This window comes from Pyrus communis, chromosome 2, assembly GCF_963583255.1.
Source record: "Pyrus communis chromosome 2, drPyrComm1.1, whole genome shotgun sequence".
Classification (NCBI taxonomy): domain Eukaryota; kingdom Viridiplantae; phylum Streptophyta; class Magnoliopsida; order Rosales; family Rosaceae; genus Pyrus; species Pyrus communis.
This window is the reverse complement of record NC_084804.1, coordinates 9,390,090-9,404,352: the sequence shown is the minus strand read 5'-3', so window position 1 is coordinate 9,404,352 and position 14,263 is coordinate 9,390,090. Positions and strand designations below refer to the sequence as shown.

Below are 14,263 nucleotides of genomic sequence, written 5' to 3'. Positions count from 1 at the left end.
TCTGCTTCAAATGGTGACCTTTCTTTATCTTTCGCTTATGATTTTAAGCGTAATAAACAACCAGTGGTTCAATGAGATCGATGGGTTTGGCAATCTTGCTTTCGCCCTCGTAATTCGGTTACATTGTGGAAGTATTTACATGGTAAGATGTTAACTAATGATCTCTTGCAACAAAGAGGTTTTGCTAGAGCATCTATGTGCTCTTTTTGTTGTGAAGGTATGGAAACTGCTTCACATATTTTCTTTGAGTGCTCTTTTGCACGTCAAATTTGGTCTACTGTTTTGGAATTATTCAAAGTTCAATATTTATTCAAGATATTTATAGCTTTTTCCATTATCCTTTACAACAAGGTTTTGGTACCCAAGTGCAACTGCTTTGGTGGGGTATGATTGGAGTTGGTTTTTATTCTATTTGGTATGCTCGCAACGCTCTTCATTTTCATGAGGAGGTTGTTTCCATCAATTATGTTGTAAGGTCTATTAAATGTCAACTCCTTGAAATTGATTCTCTCAATTCCGGTTGTATGAATAATTTTGTGGAAGAGCTTTGCATTCTTCATTCTATTGGTGTTCGTGGACGTCCTGCTAAGGCTCCAAAAATTATTGAGGTGATGTGGTGCCCGCCTTCTCAGTCTTGGATTAAAGTGAATATTGATGGTGCTGCAAGAAGTTCCCCTGGTATGGCTGCATTTGGTGGTATCTTTCGGGATTTTACGGGTAATTCTCTTGGTTATTTTGTGGGTTCAATAGGCTTGACCTCTTCTTTGGATGCCAAACTACACGCTGTTACTCATGCTGTATCTTTAGCTTGGGATAAAGGTTGACATTCCTTATGGATTAAATGTGACTCCTCACTGGTTGTTCATCTTCTTTCTTCATCCTCACCTTCCTTGACATCTATCCCTTGGAGGCTTTTGGTCAGTTGGCATAACTGTCTAGTTTTACTATCCTCCATGCAGGTTCAGATTTCTCATATTTTTAGAGAGGGTAATCAAGTTGCTGATTGTTTGGCCAATTATGGTGTTGATCACCCCAGTGTCCATTGGTGGGATTCATGCCCTCGTGCTGTTGTTGCTTATTCTCACAACCTTTCTAAGCTTCCTTGTTATAGGTTTTGTTGAAATAGGTTTTGAATTGTTGTTATGAATTCTTTAATGGTTTGACTTTGACCTCATGTCCGCCCTGACATATTGTATTTTTCTTATTTATCAATAAATTCTCCTCAAAGTCTCTTCCCATGATAGTAATGCTGAAGTGGGACGGAATTTGCGGCCAAATTAAAATTAAAAAAAAACTAATAGTTGCTAGTTTGTGAGACAATTCTAAAACAAGATATTGCTAATTGCGTCAAAATTCAAAGTTAAAACTGTTAGAATTAGTACAATGTTTCACTTCCTTATGTCTTGACTTTGTTTAGAGCATATGATTATGAATAAATGCATAGTCACCAACATGCTTTTTTACAAACCTAGTTCTGTTGCGGCCATTCTTATATAAATATCTTGCCCGTTTTCAGCAAAGTATCTTATATCAATCAGATTGCCGTGCCACAACAAGCACCCGCTTCCTCCATCCTTGATATCCAAATTTGTATAAGCCGTGCAGGAGCAGTTCTTCATGCACACCATCTCACATTCCTTGGGGTTCATACTTCTGTTAAGCCAGGATTGTTCTGTGCTAGGCAATTTCACCCCCGAGTACTTTTGGAACACATATCCAGTGCAATTTAGAGAAGTCTTTCTCACACATCCATGAGACCAATCCACCAAATCCCATTCTTTCGGAAACTTTGGTGTACATCCTTTCAAACAGCTACATACCGGGGACTTTTCAATGTTACATGCACCATATACACCACAGAATGCATAGTTATCACAATTATCAATTTGGGCTGTTAGGTAAAGAAACCAACCTTTGGTTCTATCAATCCATGTATAGTGCCGCACAAGTCCATCTGAAGTTAACACCACCCTCGAAAGGATTGAGCTGTTGCGAAGCTTGTAACTGTAGTACATTTCATCAGGCTTAGAAACCAGACCGTATGTGTATATAGGGTTTGGATTTAACTGAGGCGTTCCATTGAACCGGACTCCATTCCATGGTCCAGACCGAAATTTTATGACCGAACCCTCCCTCACAAATTTTTCTGCATATCCTTTGGGACCAAATTGATATGTATAATTGCCTTAAGAGGATCCTGAGGACTTTTCCACGATCTAAGATGGCAATTGAAGCATGTAGTGCTCCTACCAAGCTTTGTACCTAGTAAGTATGTATCACCAGGATAATCAAAACTTTGCCACAGGAAGTTCTCAGGGGCATCATCACTCCTATCTATCACGACAAGATTACCCGAATCCAAAAGATGTGCCACTGGATTTTGTGCAGTTCTTGATGTGTTGGAGGACCAAACTGTGCTTTTGTTGTGGTTAAGGACCAGTATTCCAGGGTTGGTGACCCTCATAACGCCAAACAAATCAGTGATAGGTGTGTCTCTGTTGGCAACCCATACAATGGTTGTAAAAGATATCTTCTTGTACCATATCCCCACTTATCGTCTCTTAGAAGCATCAGGACTGTAAAATCCTAGCTCAAATGTTCCGCTAGTTGAACTACAGTCTCACCGTCTCTAATGGACTGAAGTGTACTTGTGGCTTCATCAGTTATGGAGAATACTGCTGCGACAACGAGCAGCAAAGAAGAATAGAAAAGAAGCAAGCAGATCTTGGTTGAAACTTTCAATGAATATTTCATTAAATTCATGGGAAAGCACTGAAAATCAAAGACCTCAATTGTCCCTTTTCTTGCAAGAAATCAACCATTTTCTTGTTTCTTCAATATTTCTGAATGATTGAGCACGTGGGAAGACAAATTACTAAGTTGAAAGGGAAGATAAATCGTTCTCTCGTGTGAAACTGATGAAATTGTTTTCAGTGGGAAGTAAACATCAGATTCGGTCAAAGAATAATATTCTCTTAGCCTGACATTTCCCTGTGACAATCAAGATTGTTCATATAGTAGCAAAATATCTAAATTAATGTGTGGTCATCCAGTTCCCCTAGCTCAAATGAAACTTATATGCTCTGATTGGTTTGCTCTTTGGCATTATTGTTGGAAAAATTAAAGGAAGAGAGGAACCCCCACATTTGACTTAAATGCACAAATGCCAAAAACAAAGTATCAAATGCCCTAGCCTTGTTTGCACAAGGATTGACTTTGAGGTCCTCTAGATTCCTTTTGACACGCCCCGACCCCGATGTCACCAAATATCAGGATAGGCACATGCTGGCCGACACCTGAGGGTGATGAAGCCATTTTGAACATGCATGCAACATATAAAGAAAGAATGAACGTAAACAAAATTTGTAACTTTGAATATAATGAAGTATGCAATTGCAGGAACGTGTTCAGAGCATACAACTAATCAAGAATAATGTGAAAGAATTATTATGAAAAGGTAAGAACAAAGGAATGGATCCTACATAGAGAAGACTCGAAGATACCTATGCATAAATGCCTTGACGCCCGGATCATGTGCCTCGATTATAACTCCTGAAGAGGGCGCAAAACAAAGGGTGAGTAGACCAAAGTTTATAATACTAATACTAATAATAAGAAAACCATTTTCTTTTTTAACATACTAACCTCCTGTTTTGAAAACACATATATAGTACTACATAATAGGTTTTCTGAAAACTCTAGCATGCCACGAAAAACCTTCGTAAAAACATGTAGGTGTAAACTAGTGCTCAGTAATGGTAATACAGTCGTCCAAAGGTAAATCCGTAAATCTCATCAATGACATAATCAACTAGGGGTATCATAGTGGCCTGAAGGCATAAGCATCACCCGAAAGTGAAGCTGTACGACACTGGGTTATGCCAGTGAAGAAAATAGGGGTCTATCACCCAAAGATGAAGTTGTACGACTCTGGGTTATGCCAGAGAAGAAATATACTTACACACACACACACACACACACACACACACACAAACACATAACACACCGACACTTGCCCCGGGCTAGTGAAGCTGGGAGTATGTCATAAATATCATCAGCTGTGTCCTATAGCTATAGATGTCTACATACTCAGTAGTGTGTATGTGCTGTATGATAACCCACCAGATAAGCAACGAAAACATATCTTAAAACTCATATCAAATCACCAGAGCTCAAAAGCTCAAAAGCTCATCTCATAAATCCATGATAATTCATATTCGTAAATCCATAAAATTATCATATGTGTAAAATCCAATAATTCATAACATTTTGTAAAACATAATTCGATAAATCATAAATAATGCATGAAACGTAAAATCATGAAATCATGCTTTTCGTGAATGCAATCCTAATATTTTATAAAACATGCAAGTTAAGAAGGGATCCACTCACAATATTCCATTGTCGGGGAGCTGCTCGAACTAAAGAGGACGGTGTCATTTCCCACCAATGCACCTAAATACAAATAGAGACCGTTTAATAAAACTCTACTAAAATGAAAGAATTTGGAAAAACAGATAGCGGATTCGGATTCGGCATGTTGAAAAACCTAAGGAGGGACCTCGGGTTCTACCACGGGGTGCCGTAGGGTGGCGGCCCAAAATGCCATGCTCCATTATACGTGCCGCCTCGCGACGAGATGGGTCGTCAAAAAATTCGCCGTCTATGGCAGTGGAGCACAGTACCTCCGACAGAGGCGTATGTGCTCTATGCGCCGACCATAGAAACTAGGATTAGGTATGGGTCGGGTCAGATACGGATCGGATCTGGGCTTTAGGTTGTTGGGTTGGGTCGGTTGCTGGATTGAGGGTAATGAGTCATGGATTTTAGCAGGATTTCGAATTAGGTTTGGGCCTATTTTTGGGTTACGGGTCGGGTCGACCTGATTTAGCTCACGGGTCGCACTTGCCGGACTCAAGGAAGAAGAAGGCCGGACTTAGGAATTTTGGCTGGGAAACTTCCTCAGCTCAATTTTAGGGTCAAAACTCAACCATTTCCAGTGATTTAAAAACCAAAGTGAAGCTAGGAATGTAGGGAATCGATACATACCCATTTGAGGCCATGACATGGCTGGAATTGGCCGAAAAACCACTTGAAAGTCGTCAGACCTCACTGGAAAACTGGGGAAGCTTTCCCCAAGGGTTTCCTGTGTCCAAAACTATACTACGCAAGTCAAAACTATCCTAATTGTGCCCTAAGACATAATCTAGGAAGTTTATGAAGGTTTTTGAACTTCACCGTCATCGGGAACGGCGAGGATTCGCTGGAGAAACTTGTACAATGAGAAAGAAAGAGGAGGATACGCCTCAGCCGGTCTAGGTCGCGATGGGGAAATCTCGAGGGTGGTGAAGTCGCCAGAGTGTGAGCCACGATGGTGGTGTCGTTGTGGTGTTTTTGTGTGTGTGTGTTTGTGCTCGAAGAGGATAGGAGCACAACAATGAGAGGAAGATAAATAAGAAGAGAGAGTTTTAGAGAAAGTTCCAGAGATTAGGGGAGGGGAGGACATGGGGAGGACGGAGAAGTGGGGTGTGGGCCCCACTGACCACAAAAATAATAAAATAATAAAATATCTAACCCAAAGATCTATAATAGTGAATTGACTATTTTGCCCCTCAACTTTGTAGTTCCATAAAACGTTCATCGTAACTCCAATTTTGATTCCGCTCATGCCCACGCATTCGTAATGACGAGTACTACAAGGATACGCCAAGGAAACAAATCTTACGTGACATGAGAAGGCGGTCAGCAAAAGTCAACGTTTTTGCCTTGAAGGGCATTTTTGTGAATTTATGCTTTAAAATTTATAAAAATCATAATATTTGGGGATGGGTCGTTACACCTTTCACTATAAAAACCAGGTTTTTGAGGTTGAGGCAATGCACTTTCACCACTCAACATCAAAACTGCAACCGAATTTCACTGCACGCATAAAATTGTCATAACTGATATCTTCTTTTACCATATCCCCACGTATCGGTTTTTGGAAGACCCGAGAATGAAAAATTCGAGCTCAAAGGTTCCACCAGTTGAGACTATTGTCTCACCATCTGCAATGGAGTGAAATGTGCTTACTTTGTAGTCTTCGGTCGTAGAAAATATTGCAGTAGTGATGCGAATGAGCAGCAAAAGATGTGACCACATGTATCCTCAACGGATTTTCTATTCCAATTCTTTTTGTAATACTATTAATATTATGATTAGGAACATTGAGCTTACTTTAGATATCATCATCTCCTTCATATAACTTTAAAATGATAGAAAGTGTTTTTAATGATAGTGTTTTTGGAACCAATCCTTAATAAAAATGTAAGTAAATCATAAAAAAAAAAAAAACACAAAATATTTATTGCAAGAAGCACATAAGTGGTGTTTCCTGCAAAAAGCACCTAGGTGCTTTGTAACCCAAAAGTGTTTTCAGTTGTTTTAAAATCACTTACAAACGAGTCCTTAACCAATCGAACCCAAAAATGTTTTCAATTATTTTAAAATCACTTACAAATGAGCCCTTAACCAATCGAAAAGGAATAATATTGGAGGTGAAGTTAATTGGACTTAATTGTTTGGACTTCGGCGGTCATGGGCCGTTACCAGCTTCCTCACTTGGTTCTACTCCGATTAGTCCTTATGGGCTTATTAATTTTCTTTTGAACATTTGCCCTTCAAGTTGATTTGTGGTTGAATCGTCCTTCGGCATGATAGGATTAAGAGCCCAATAGGTCTGCTGGAAAGTGAGCAAACAGAAAAAAATAATAATAACCAGAAATTATCACAGTACGAAACCATGAAATTAACCATAAATCTTCTGTAAAATTTGTGTTCGTAAATTCTATTGGGATAACTTGTTCCTAATCCTACCACAGTTTATCCCTTCGAATGAAAATCAAAACATTTAAAACAATCAAGACTTGGATAAAAGTATCACTTCTTGTATATGTAACTAATTTTGTTGTTGAAACATCAGAGGTGGAACTCTCCCTCCGATTAAATTATACATAACCTTAGCCATTAGGTGTTCCTAAGATATCATGGTTAACTTTTAGGGTTTTGAATAGTAGAGATACATAGAATTTTGAACAGCTGAAATGCTTATTACGTTGTGGAGTCACCAACTCTACTTCCCCTTAACACCTCCACCAACTCTCCACTAATATTATCGTTGTACTAAAAATAGAATAAATTACATTTCAACACCTCAACTTTAGGTTGCATAAGAGCATCCCCAGTGAGGGGCTCTATATGGGGCTGGAAAAGTGGTGAATATAGCCCATTTTAGAGCTCCAAGGAATCTTTGAGGCTTTATAAAATAATCTCTCCCAACGGGAGGCTATATATTTCGGGCTTTATATGGGGCTATACATATTTATTTATGTAGTAATTTGATTAAGCGATGATTTTTTTTTTTGTGTGTTAGCTTTTCTTAAGTTGATTTTTGGACGTGCTATCTAAATTTTTTTTTTGTTAGCTTTTCTTAAGTTGATTTTGGACGTGCTATCTTAATTTTTTTTTATGAACCTTTCAACCTAAAAAGTTCAAAATATGACAAAGTTAGATTTAATCATTTATGAATAGTTCATTGGATTAGATTATTTTATCTCAATTTCATCCGTTGAAAGAAACAAACCCCCACTTCGCCCTCTGAAATAATTTGATTTTTCACGTATAACACAACAATTTACTTAGCACCAATTGGTAAATTAGTATCATACAATTTTGAAAAATAATTATTTGAAATTTTCATCCACAATTTCATCCACCAATGCCCATGAACATTAAATCAATTTGAAATTTTAATTCTTATGGAATTTAAAACAATCATTAATTAGCCAAATTGCAAGAAAATAAGTAAGAAAAAAGAATTAAAAAATAATAATAAAAGGAGAGTATAAGTGTGTTCGCAAGTGAATAGAGAGTGATAGACTTTTGCTCATATGGGTTGCTACTTTTTTTGCGGGACCCAATATTTTTTGGGGCTAGATGTAACCCGATTTTATGCTACCCAAGAAAGAAAGTTGCTAGCCCCAGTGGTGGATCTAGCCCCATTTTCCGGCTCATTGGGGTTAAAATTTCTCGCTAAGGCTTGAAATGTAGTAGCCTCATAGAGGATAGAGCCCCCATTGGGGATGCTCTAACAATCTCATACTGCATGTTTTAAACATTTTAATGTTATACATCAATTTAATGGGCGAAAAAACCTTACATGAAATTATAAGTAATTAATTGAATTACTCTCTATATTGTCATTCAATTTTATAATATAAACTCAACTTCCTTAATTTGTAATTACAGCTACCTTACCAATGGTTGAAGGTGGGGAAATTACGTTCCCAGATTTGTATTGTTTTTTACCATTATTCTTCAAGTATTCCAAAAGCTAGACTGCATGCACCTAAAAAAGTAAAGAAAAAGAAAATAAGGAAACTAATGAAAATGGTTTGAAAACTTTGAGTTTTAACGATAAAGACAAAATAAAGTGTAAACTGAATAGTATCAGGATTGACTTTTTAGTATAAAAATGTGATTTTTCGTTAAAATGAACAATACCGGAAACTTTTCGTCAAAGTTTCCAAAAAAAAAAAGAGAAAAATATTTTCTTTCTTCTGTGAACTGAAATGCAGTGCCGTTTGTTATGGTAGAGGCCGACGTCGTAATATATTGTGGCTGACTTTTGGTGGTGAGGTAATCTCCATCGGGACAAGTATCTCTCTCGAGCCTCTCGATTGAATTCTGAATCGATCATATTATTATTACACATTAACAAATTAAATTAAATGTGAAATGGACCTGTCCTAAAGTATGAGTAGTATTGAAATGCAGACACACAGACCAACCCACAGGGGGGGAGAGAGAGAGAGAGAGAGAGAGAGAGATGCATGCATGCATGCATTGGCAAATGCTCATCTCTGATCGATCGATCGACCAGATTTATATCAGAGCATTACTTTTATTTATTTTCTTTTTCTTCATCACAAGTATACATCACTTTCCATATCCAGATTAAAGTCCCAAACCCCATGTCCGATTCCCCCATTTCCCTTCTTTCTTTGCATGTCTATCATTCAATGTTGCAACTTTCTTACTTTGCGGGGAGTAACTTCAATGCATGCATGAACCTCAATTAATCCCGTATTGTGAGTAAAATTTCTATTTTTAACCACTAAATCAGAACAACCACCGCTGGGTAAGCAAACATGAGCTACTTTCATAAACTATCAAAATTAAAGACAAACTTCACACATCTAGAACCTGACAACCAGTATACAAACTTAAAACAAAAACCAGGCTCAATCAATCGTATTTCCACAAATGCATGTATAAAGATGTACATACACACCTGATTCATATCACACATCCATACACAGGTGAGAACACTTATTCCTGCCACCATAGCGTTGTTGCTTTAGTATGTGTTTTCACTGAGAAGAAAAGGAAGAGCATCATGAAAAATTTAGTTCCAATATACCTGAGAACAATTATAATAGCACAGATAGAGAAGCCTAACATGGGAAAAGTACTATCCAATTAGGAGGCTTCTAGTGGTGAAGCCAGGATTTGCTGAGGGGATGGGCGAAATTCAAAAGAGTGCAAGGTTCAATCGAAGCGGTTGCTTTCACATTGGAGAGTGCAAAGTTTTGAGTCTATTCATAGTAGAAAAAGTCTCTCCACCAAAGTGGTTGTAAGCAATAATATCAAAGTCAATGTAAGAAGCTTAAATTGGCTAGGATTAGATCCTAAAAAATGTTAAGCGCTAGTCAAACATCAGACTAGAACCTAGCAGCTAGGTGCCTAGGCAGGAGCCTAGATGGATTTAAATTAGGGAGTCTTAACGAAACACTCATAGTACTGTTCACTTTTGACATTAAGGACATTTTTACTGTAAAAAAATCACTCCTGATACTATTCACTTACAACACATTTTTGTTCTTTTGGTTAAAACTCAAAAGTTTTCAAATCATTTTCATTAGTTTTCCTATTATTTGAAACATGACACAAGTCCTCAAAGTCACATCGGAAATTCATTGAAAGTAGTAATGGCTAGAAAAAAAAACCATACAAATTTGAGTATGAAATAACCTCCTCCATATTGTATTAACAACATTAAGGTAGTTTTAGTATTGAAAGTCTTATTTTATGTGGTATTTTGTGGGTATGGTTTATCTAAAATATTTCATTGAAGCACTTATGTCTTTAAAGTATAATTAGGGACCAATCAGAAGATCAAACCAAAAGAAACATAGACCAAGCCAAACCATTTAACCAAAATCAAAGGAACCAAGTCGAACCGAAAAAAGATGGAAGGAAAAATGGGAAAGTAAAAACGGAGAAAAGCAACAAAAGAAGGATAGAAGAAAAAGTAACAAAATGCAACGTTTCATTTAAAAGGAATGCTGAAACGACGTTGAGGGGTTCCTCGGGCAAGAGTTGCCCTCCTTTGCAACAGGCAACCCACCAACACTAGCTCACCGACACCATGGCTGTTTATGTGGCTTTTCGATGACTGAAGGGGCGGATTCCTTGCTCTGCATGTGAATTTCTGACGATCGGAGGGGTGGCCGCCCCTCCTTGCCCTACTGTGGCTTCGCCACTGGAGGCTTCAGTTATAACTGGTTTATAATGAGACATTTAGTAGTTCTTGTGTGACGTAATTCTATTTTGGTTTTCGTATAATCGATAGGATTGAGGTTGTAATTGCAACATATATGTAGTTATATCCAGTGGCAAATCCAGGATTTTAACTTAGGGTGGTCCCAACATAAAAGCTCCAAAAAAAAAAAAAAAAAAAACAAGACGAAAATATCATTGAACAAATAAATGTTAAACTACAATTTTCATTCATAATCTTTTTGCTAAACAAGCTAGAAATACTAAATTTGTCCACGATGGGATCTCATACTTTGAAACGTGTCATGATAGTTTCATTGTCAATACAAGAAAAAACTTGTTTCTCAATGTAAACAACTAAGCTATCATTTAACCATTGATCCCCCATTCTATTGCGGAGTGAACTCTTAATGATATTCATGGCGGAAAATGCTCTCTCCACTGATGCAGTTGCAACAGGTAAAACCAAAGCCAATTCAATAAGTAAATACACATATTGAAATACTTGATGCAACCTTTTTTCCACCATTTTCTTAGCAAGATCACTAATGCTTTGCAACTGAGAAAAGTCACTTCTCGAACGCATATAATGAATATAAATATCGAGTTGATCTTCAAGTGCCAATAGGTCTTGCTTCGTAAAATCTTGAGGGTACAATTGGGCAAGGCGAAGTAGCTTTTCTTTGTCAAAAGCTGCAAAAGAATCATTTGGAATCAAACTAACCAAACAAATGAGCAATTCGGTAATTGTTTCATTGAAGCGATCATTTAACTCTATAAGATAGGAATCAATGACAACAAAAAAGAGCTCCACTTTGTAACGATGACGGTTGGTCTTTTTGTGGGTATTACGGTGCAATCTCCCATGAGCTACATATGTCTCATCCATGTTAATAACCTCAATATGATGGACACAAAATGACAATACTTTGTCAACCAAAAGGTCAAACCCCTCATCATTCCGCATGTAGAGTAGTTGTTCTTTACATGTGTTGACTAAAGCCATTGCATTCGCAATCTCTTGATCATCCTTTTGTAATGCTTGTGATAAATCATTTATGATTCCCAATATAGATTTCATCAAAAATAGGAGAAACACAAACTCAAAAGATTGTATGTCTTTCAATAACCTATTTGCTTCGACCACACTATCATTGGTATTATCATCAACAGTCATTTCAAGCATATTGACCACGGATGAGAACATAGTAATCAAACTAATCAAAGTACCATAATGTGAATTCCATCTTGTAGCTCCGGCACATTTGAGACTAGTTTTTTAATTTAAGCCTCGTCCCGTCATAAGAGAATCATTTTCAAGAGCTTTCATAAGTTCTTTTTGTTGCGTATCTCTAAGTGCATCACGACACTTACATGAAGCTCCAATGTTATTTACCACATTATTAGCCAACAGGAAGAATGTGTTAACATCAACATTATCCTTTGCTATGGCAACAAGAGCTAATTGGAGTTGATAAGCAAAACAATGAACATAGAATGCACAAGGTTGATCATTCAAAATCTTTGTCTTGAGTCCATTGAACTCACCTTTCATATTACTAGCACCATCGTAACCTTGCCCTCGTAAATTGGAGAAGCTCAACTTATTGAAATGAATGAAGGCATCAATAGACTCCTTTAATGTGTTTGAAGTGGTGTCGGGAACATGTTGAACTCCTACAAACCTTTCAATGACTTTCCCATTTTTGTCCACATAACGCAAAACCACCGCCATTTGCTCCTTTATAGGAACATCACGTGCCTCGTCAACCAATAGAGAAAAGAACCTAACATTCTTCATATCACTTATGATAGTTTTAATGGTTTCAATAGAACATGAATGAACAAGATCTTTTTGATTTGAAGGAGCTATTAGCTTGAGATTTCCCGGAGCTTTATCTAACACCATGGCCTTTATTTTCTCATCATGATCCGCAAGGAATTGCAAGAGCTCCAAATAGTTACCTCTATTGTTTGAAGTGTCACTTTCATCATGACCACGAAATGAAAGACCTTGTCGCAACAAAAACTTAGTGCAATCAATTGACGCATTTAAGCAAGTGCGATAAGCCATACAAGCTTCTTCTGACTGTTTGACCACAACTATTTCAATATGTGTCTTTTGATTCATTAGATTACCAGCAGCTTCAACAGCTTTATTGTGAAAGCTACCAACCATTCCCACATGTTTTTCAAAATAGGCTCTTGTATGCTTCCAATTTTGAAAGCCTATCTCAGTAAAGACGTCATTGCCTGATTGTTCAAAGTTGACTTTGAATAGATAGCAATAAAAGCAAAATGTAGCATCTTTAGATATACTATATTCCAACCAATGAAGTTCCTTCAACCAATTATCAACGAACCGTCGCTTTTTATTCGAATGCAAAGTGAATGGAAAATCATGATCTTTAGCTCTAAAAGGCCCCATCAATATATATGCTCTTCAGATCTCATCTCGAATATCTGGAGGATAATCCTTCATTGGAATTCTCTTTCCAGGGCCTCTCTCAAGATTATCCAAATCAACTTTTAACTCATTTTGTTGTGGAGTGGAATTACCCCCAATTGGATTAGAACTACTTGGAATTGGAGGGGAACTGTTCTGAATAGGATTGGAACTATCCAAGTTTGGAGATGAACTATTTGGAATATGATTGTCCGAACTAATCGATGATGATTTTCGCTTGTAATATCGTTCCATACTTCTAATTTCTACACATATCAATTAATAAAAAAATCTATATCAATTGATGAAACTACAAAAATATTATATGAAAAATGAGAAATCAGATTCATTTATAAATTTATAATTAGGTCCGTGCCCGTGGGATTCTAATATTATGAATGCCAAAGACAAGCATGCCACAAATAGACTGCTATCACTTCGAAGAAACATTAAAAGTTTAATTCATCACCAAATTCACCACCAAACATTAAAAATAAAAATACTTCTTAAACAAAATATCTAACACCACAAATAAATTAATATCAGATAGTGGATGGTAAAATTATATAAATATCTAACACCACAAATAATTTAATATCAGATAGTGGATGGCAAAATTATTTAATGGACAAAGTCAGAGAGTACAAACCTCTTCGACCAAGAAGAAGAGGACCAGCGGCTAGCCTCCAGACCAAAGCTTTACACGGAGAAAAAATGCAAAAGGGTTACAGATTTTCACCGGAAATATCGTCGCGCCGCCCGTCGGTGCAACGGTGAACAGAAACTAGAGTGCAGCAGAGAGTTGATCGATGCTGTAAGGAACAAGAGCGGGCTGAGCGGCAAACGATTAGGTATTATTGGTAAAGTGAATGTTTTGATTGCTCTATTGTGTGAAGGAGCTGAGTGCTCTATCGTGTGAGGGTTCTCACGAGAGTGAGGTTTTAAATTTTTTTAATGACTTGGCTAAAAACGACGTCATTTTGGCCAAGTCATTGTGCATCATCACTTGCACAGCATCACTAGTGCAGCATCACTTGCACAACATCACGTGTGCAACATCACTAACATGGGTGGTCCTTGAAGATTCTCACAGCCATTTTTCCGAGCTTAGGGTGGTCCCGGGACCACCATGGTCTCTTAATAGATCCACCCCTGGTTATATTGCTAAGAATAGCAAATCCATACATGGGTCTCCTCACTTTCATAGTTGACTAACAG

At 37.4% G+C, this 14,263-nt stretch overlaps 2 protein-coding genes and 1 pseudogene across 2 annotated transcripts; all 3 read right to left on the bottom strand.

Annotated features, from left to right (window-relative positions):
* Nucleotides 1–1,460: 1,460 nt before the first annotated feature.
* Nucleotides 1,461–2,754, bottom strand: LOC137724698 (G-type lectin S-receptor-like serine/threonine-protein kinase At4g27290; annotated as a pseudogene).
* Nucleotides 2,755–10,885: 8,131 nt separating this feature from the next.
* Nucleotides 10,886–11,776, bottom strand: LOC137724696 (uncharacterized). The gene has a single exon (XM_068463423.1). It carries the CDS (start codon nt 11,774–11,776, stop codon nt 10,886–10,888), a length of 891 nt encoding a protein of 296 aa, XP_068319524.1.
* A 102-nt stretch (nt 11,777–11,878) lies between these two features.
* LOC137724695 (uncharacterized) lies at nt 11,879–12,778 on the bottom strand. Its single transcript, XM_068463422.1, has one exon. It carries the CDS (start codon nt 12,776–12,778, stop codon nt 11,879–11,881), a length of 900 nt encoding a protein of 299 aa, XP_068319523.1.
* Between the last annotated feature and the right edge of the window lie 1,485 nt (nt 12,779–14,263).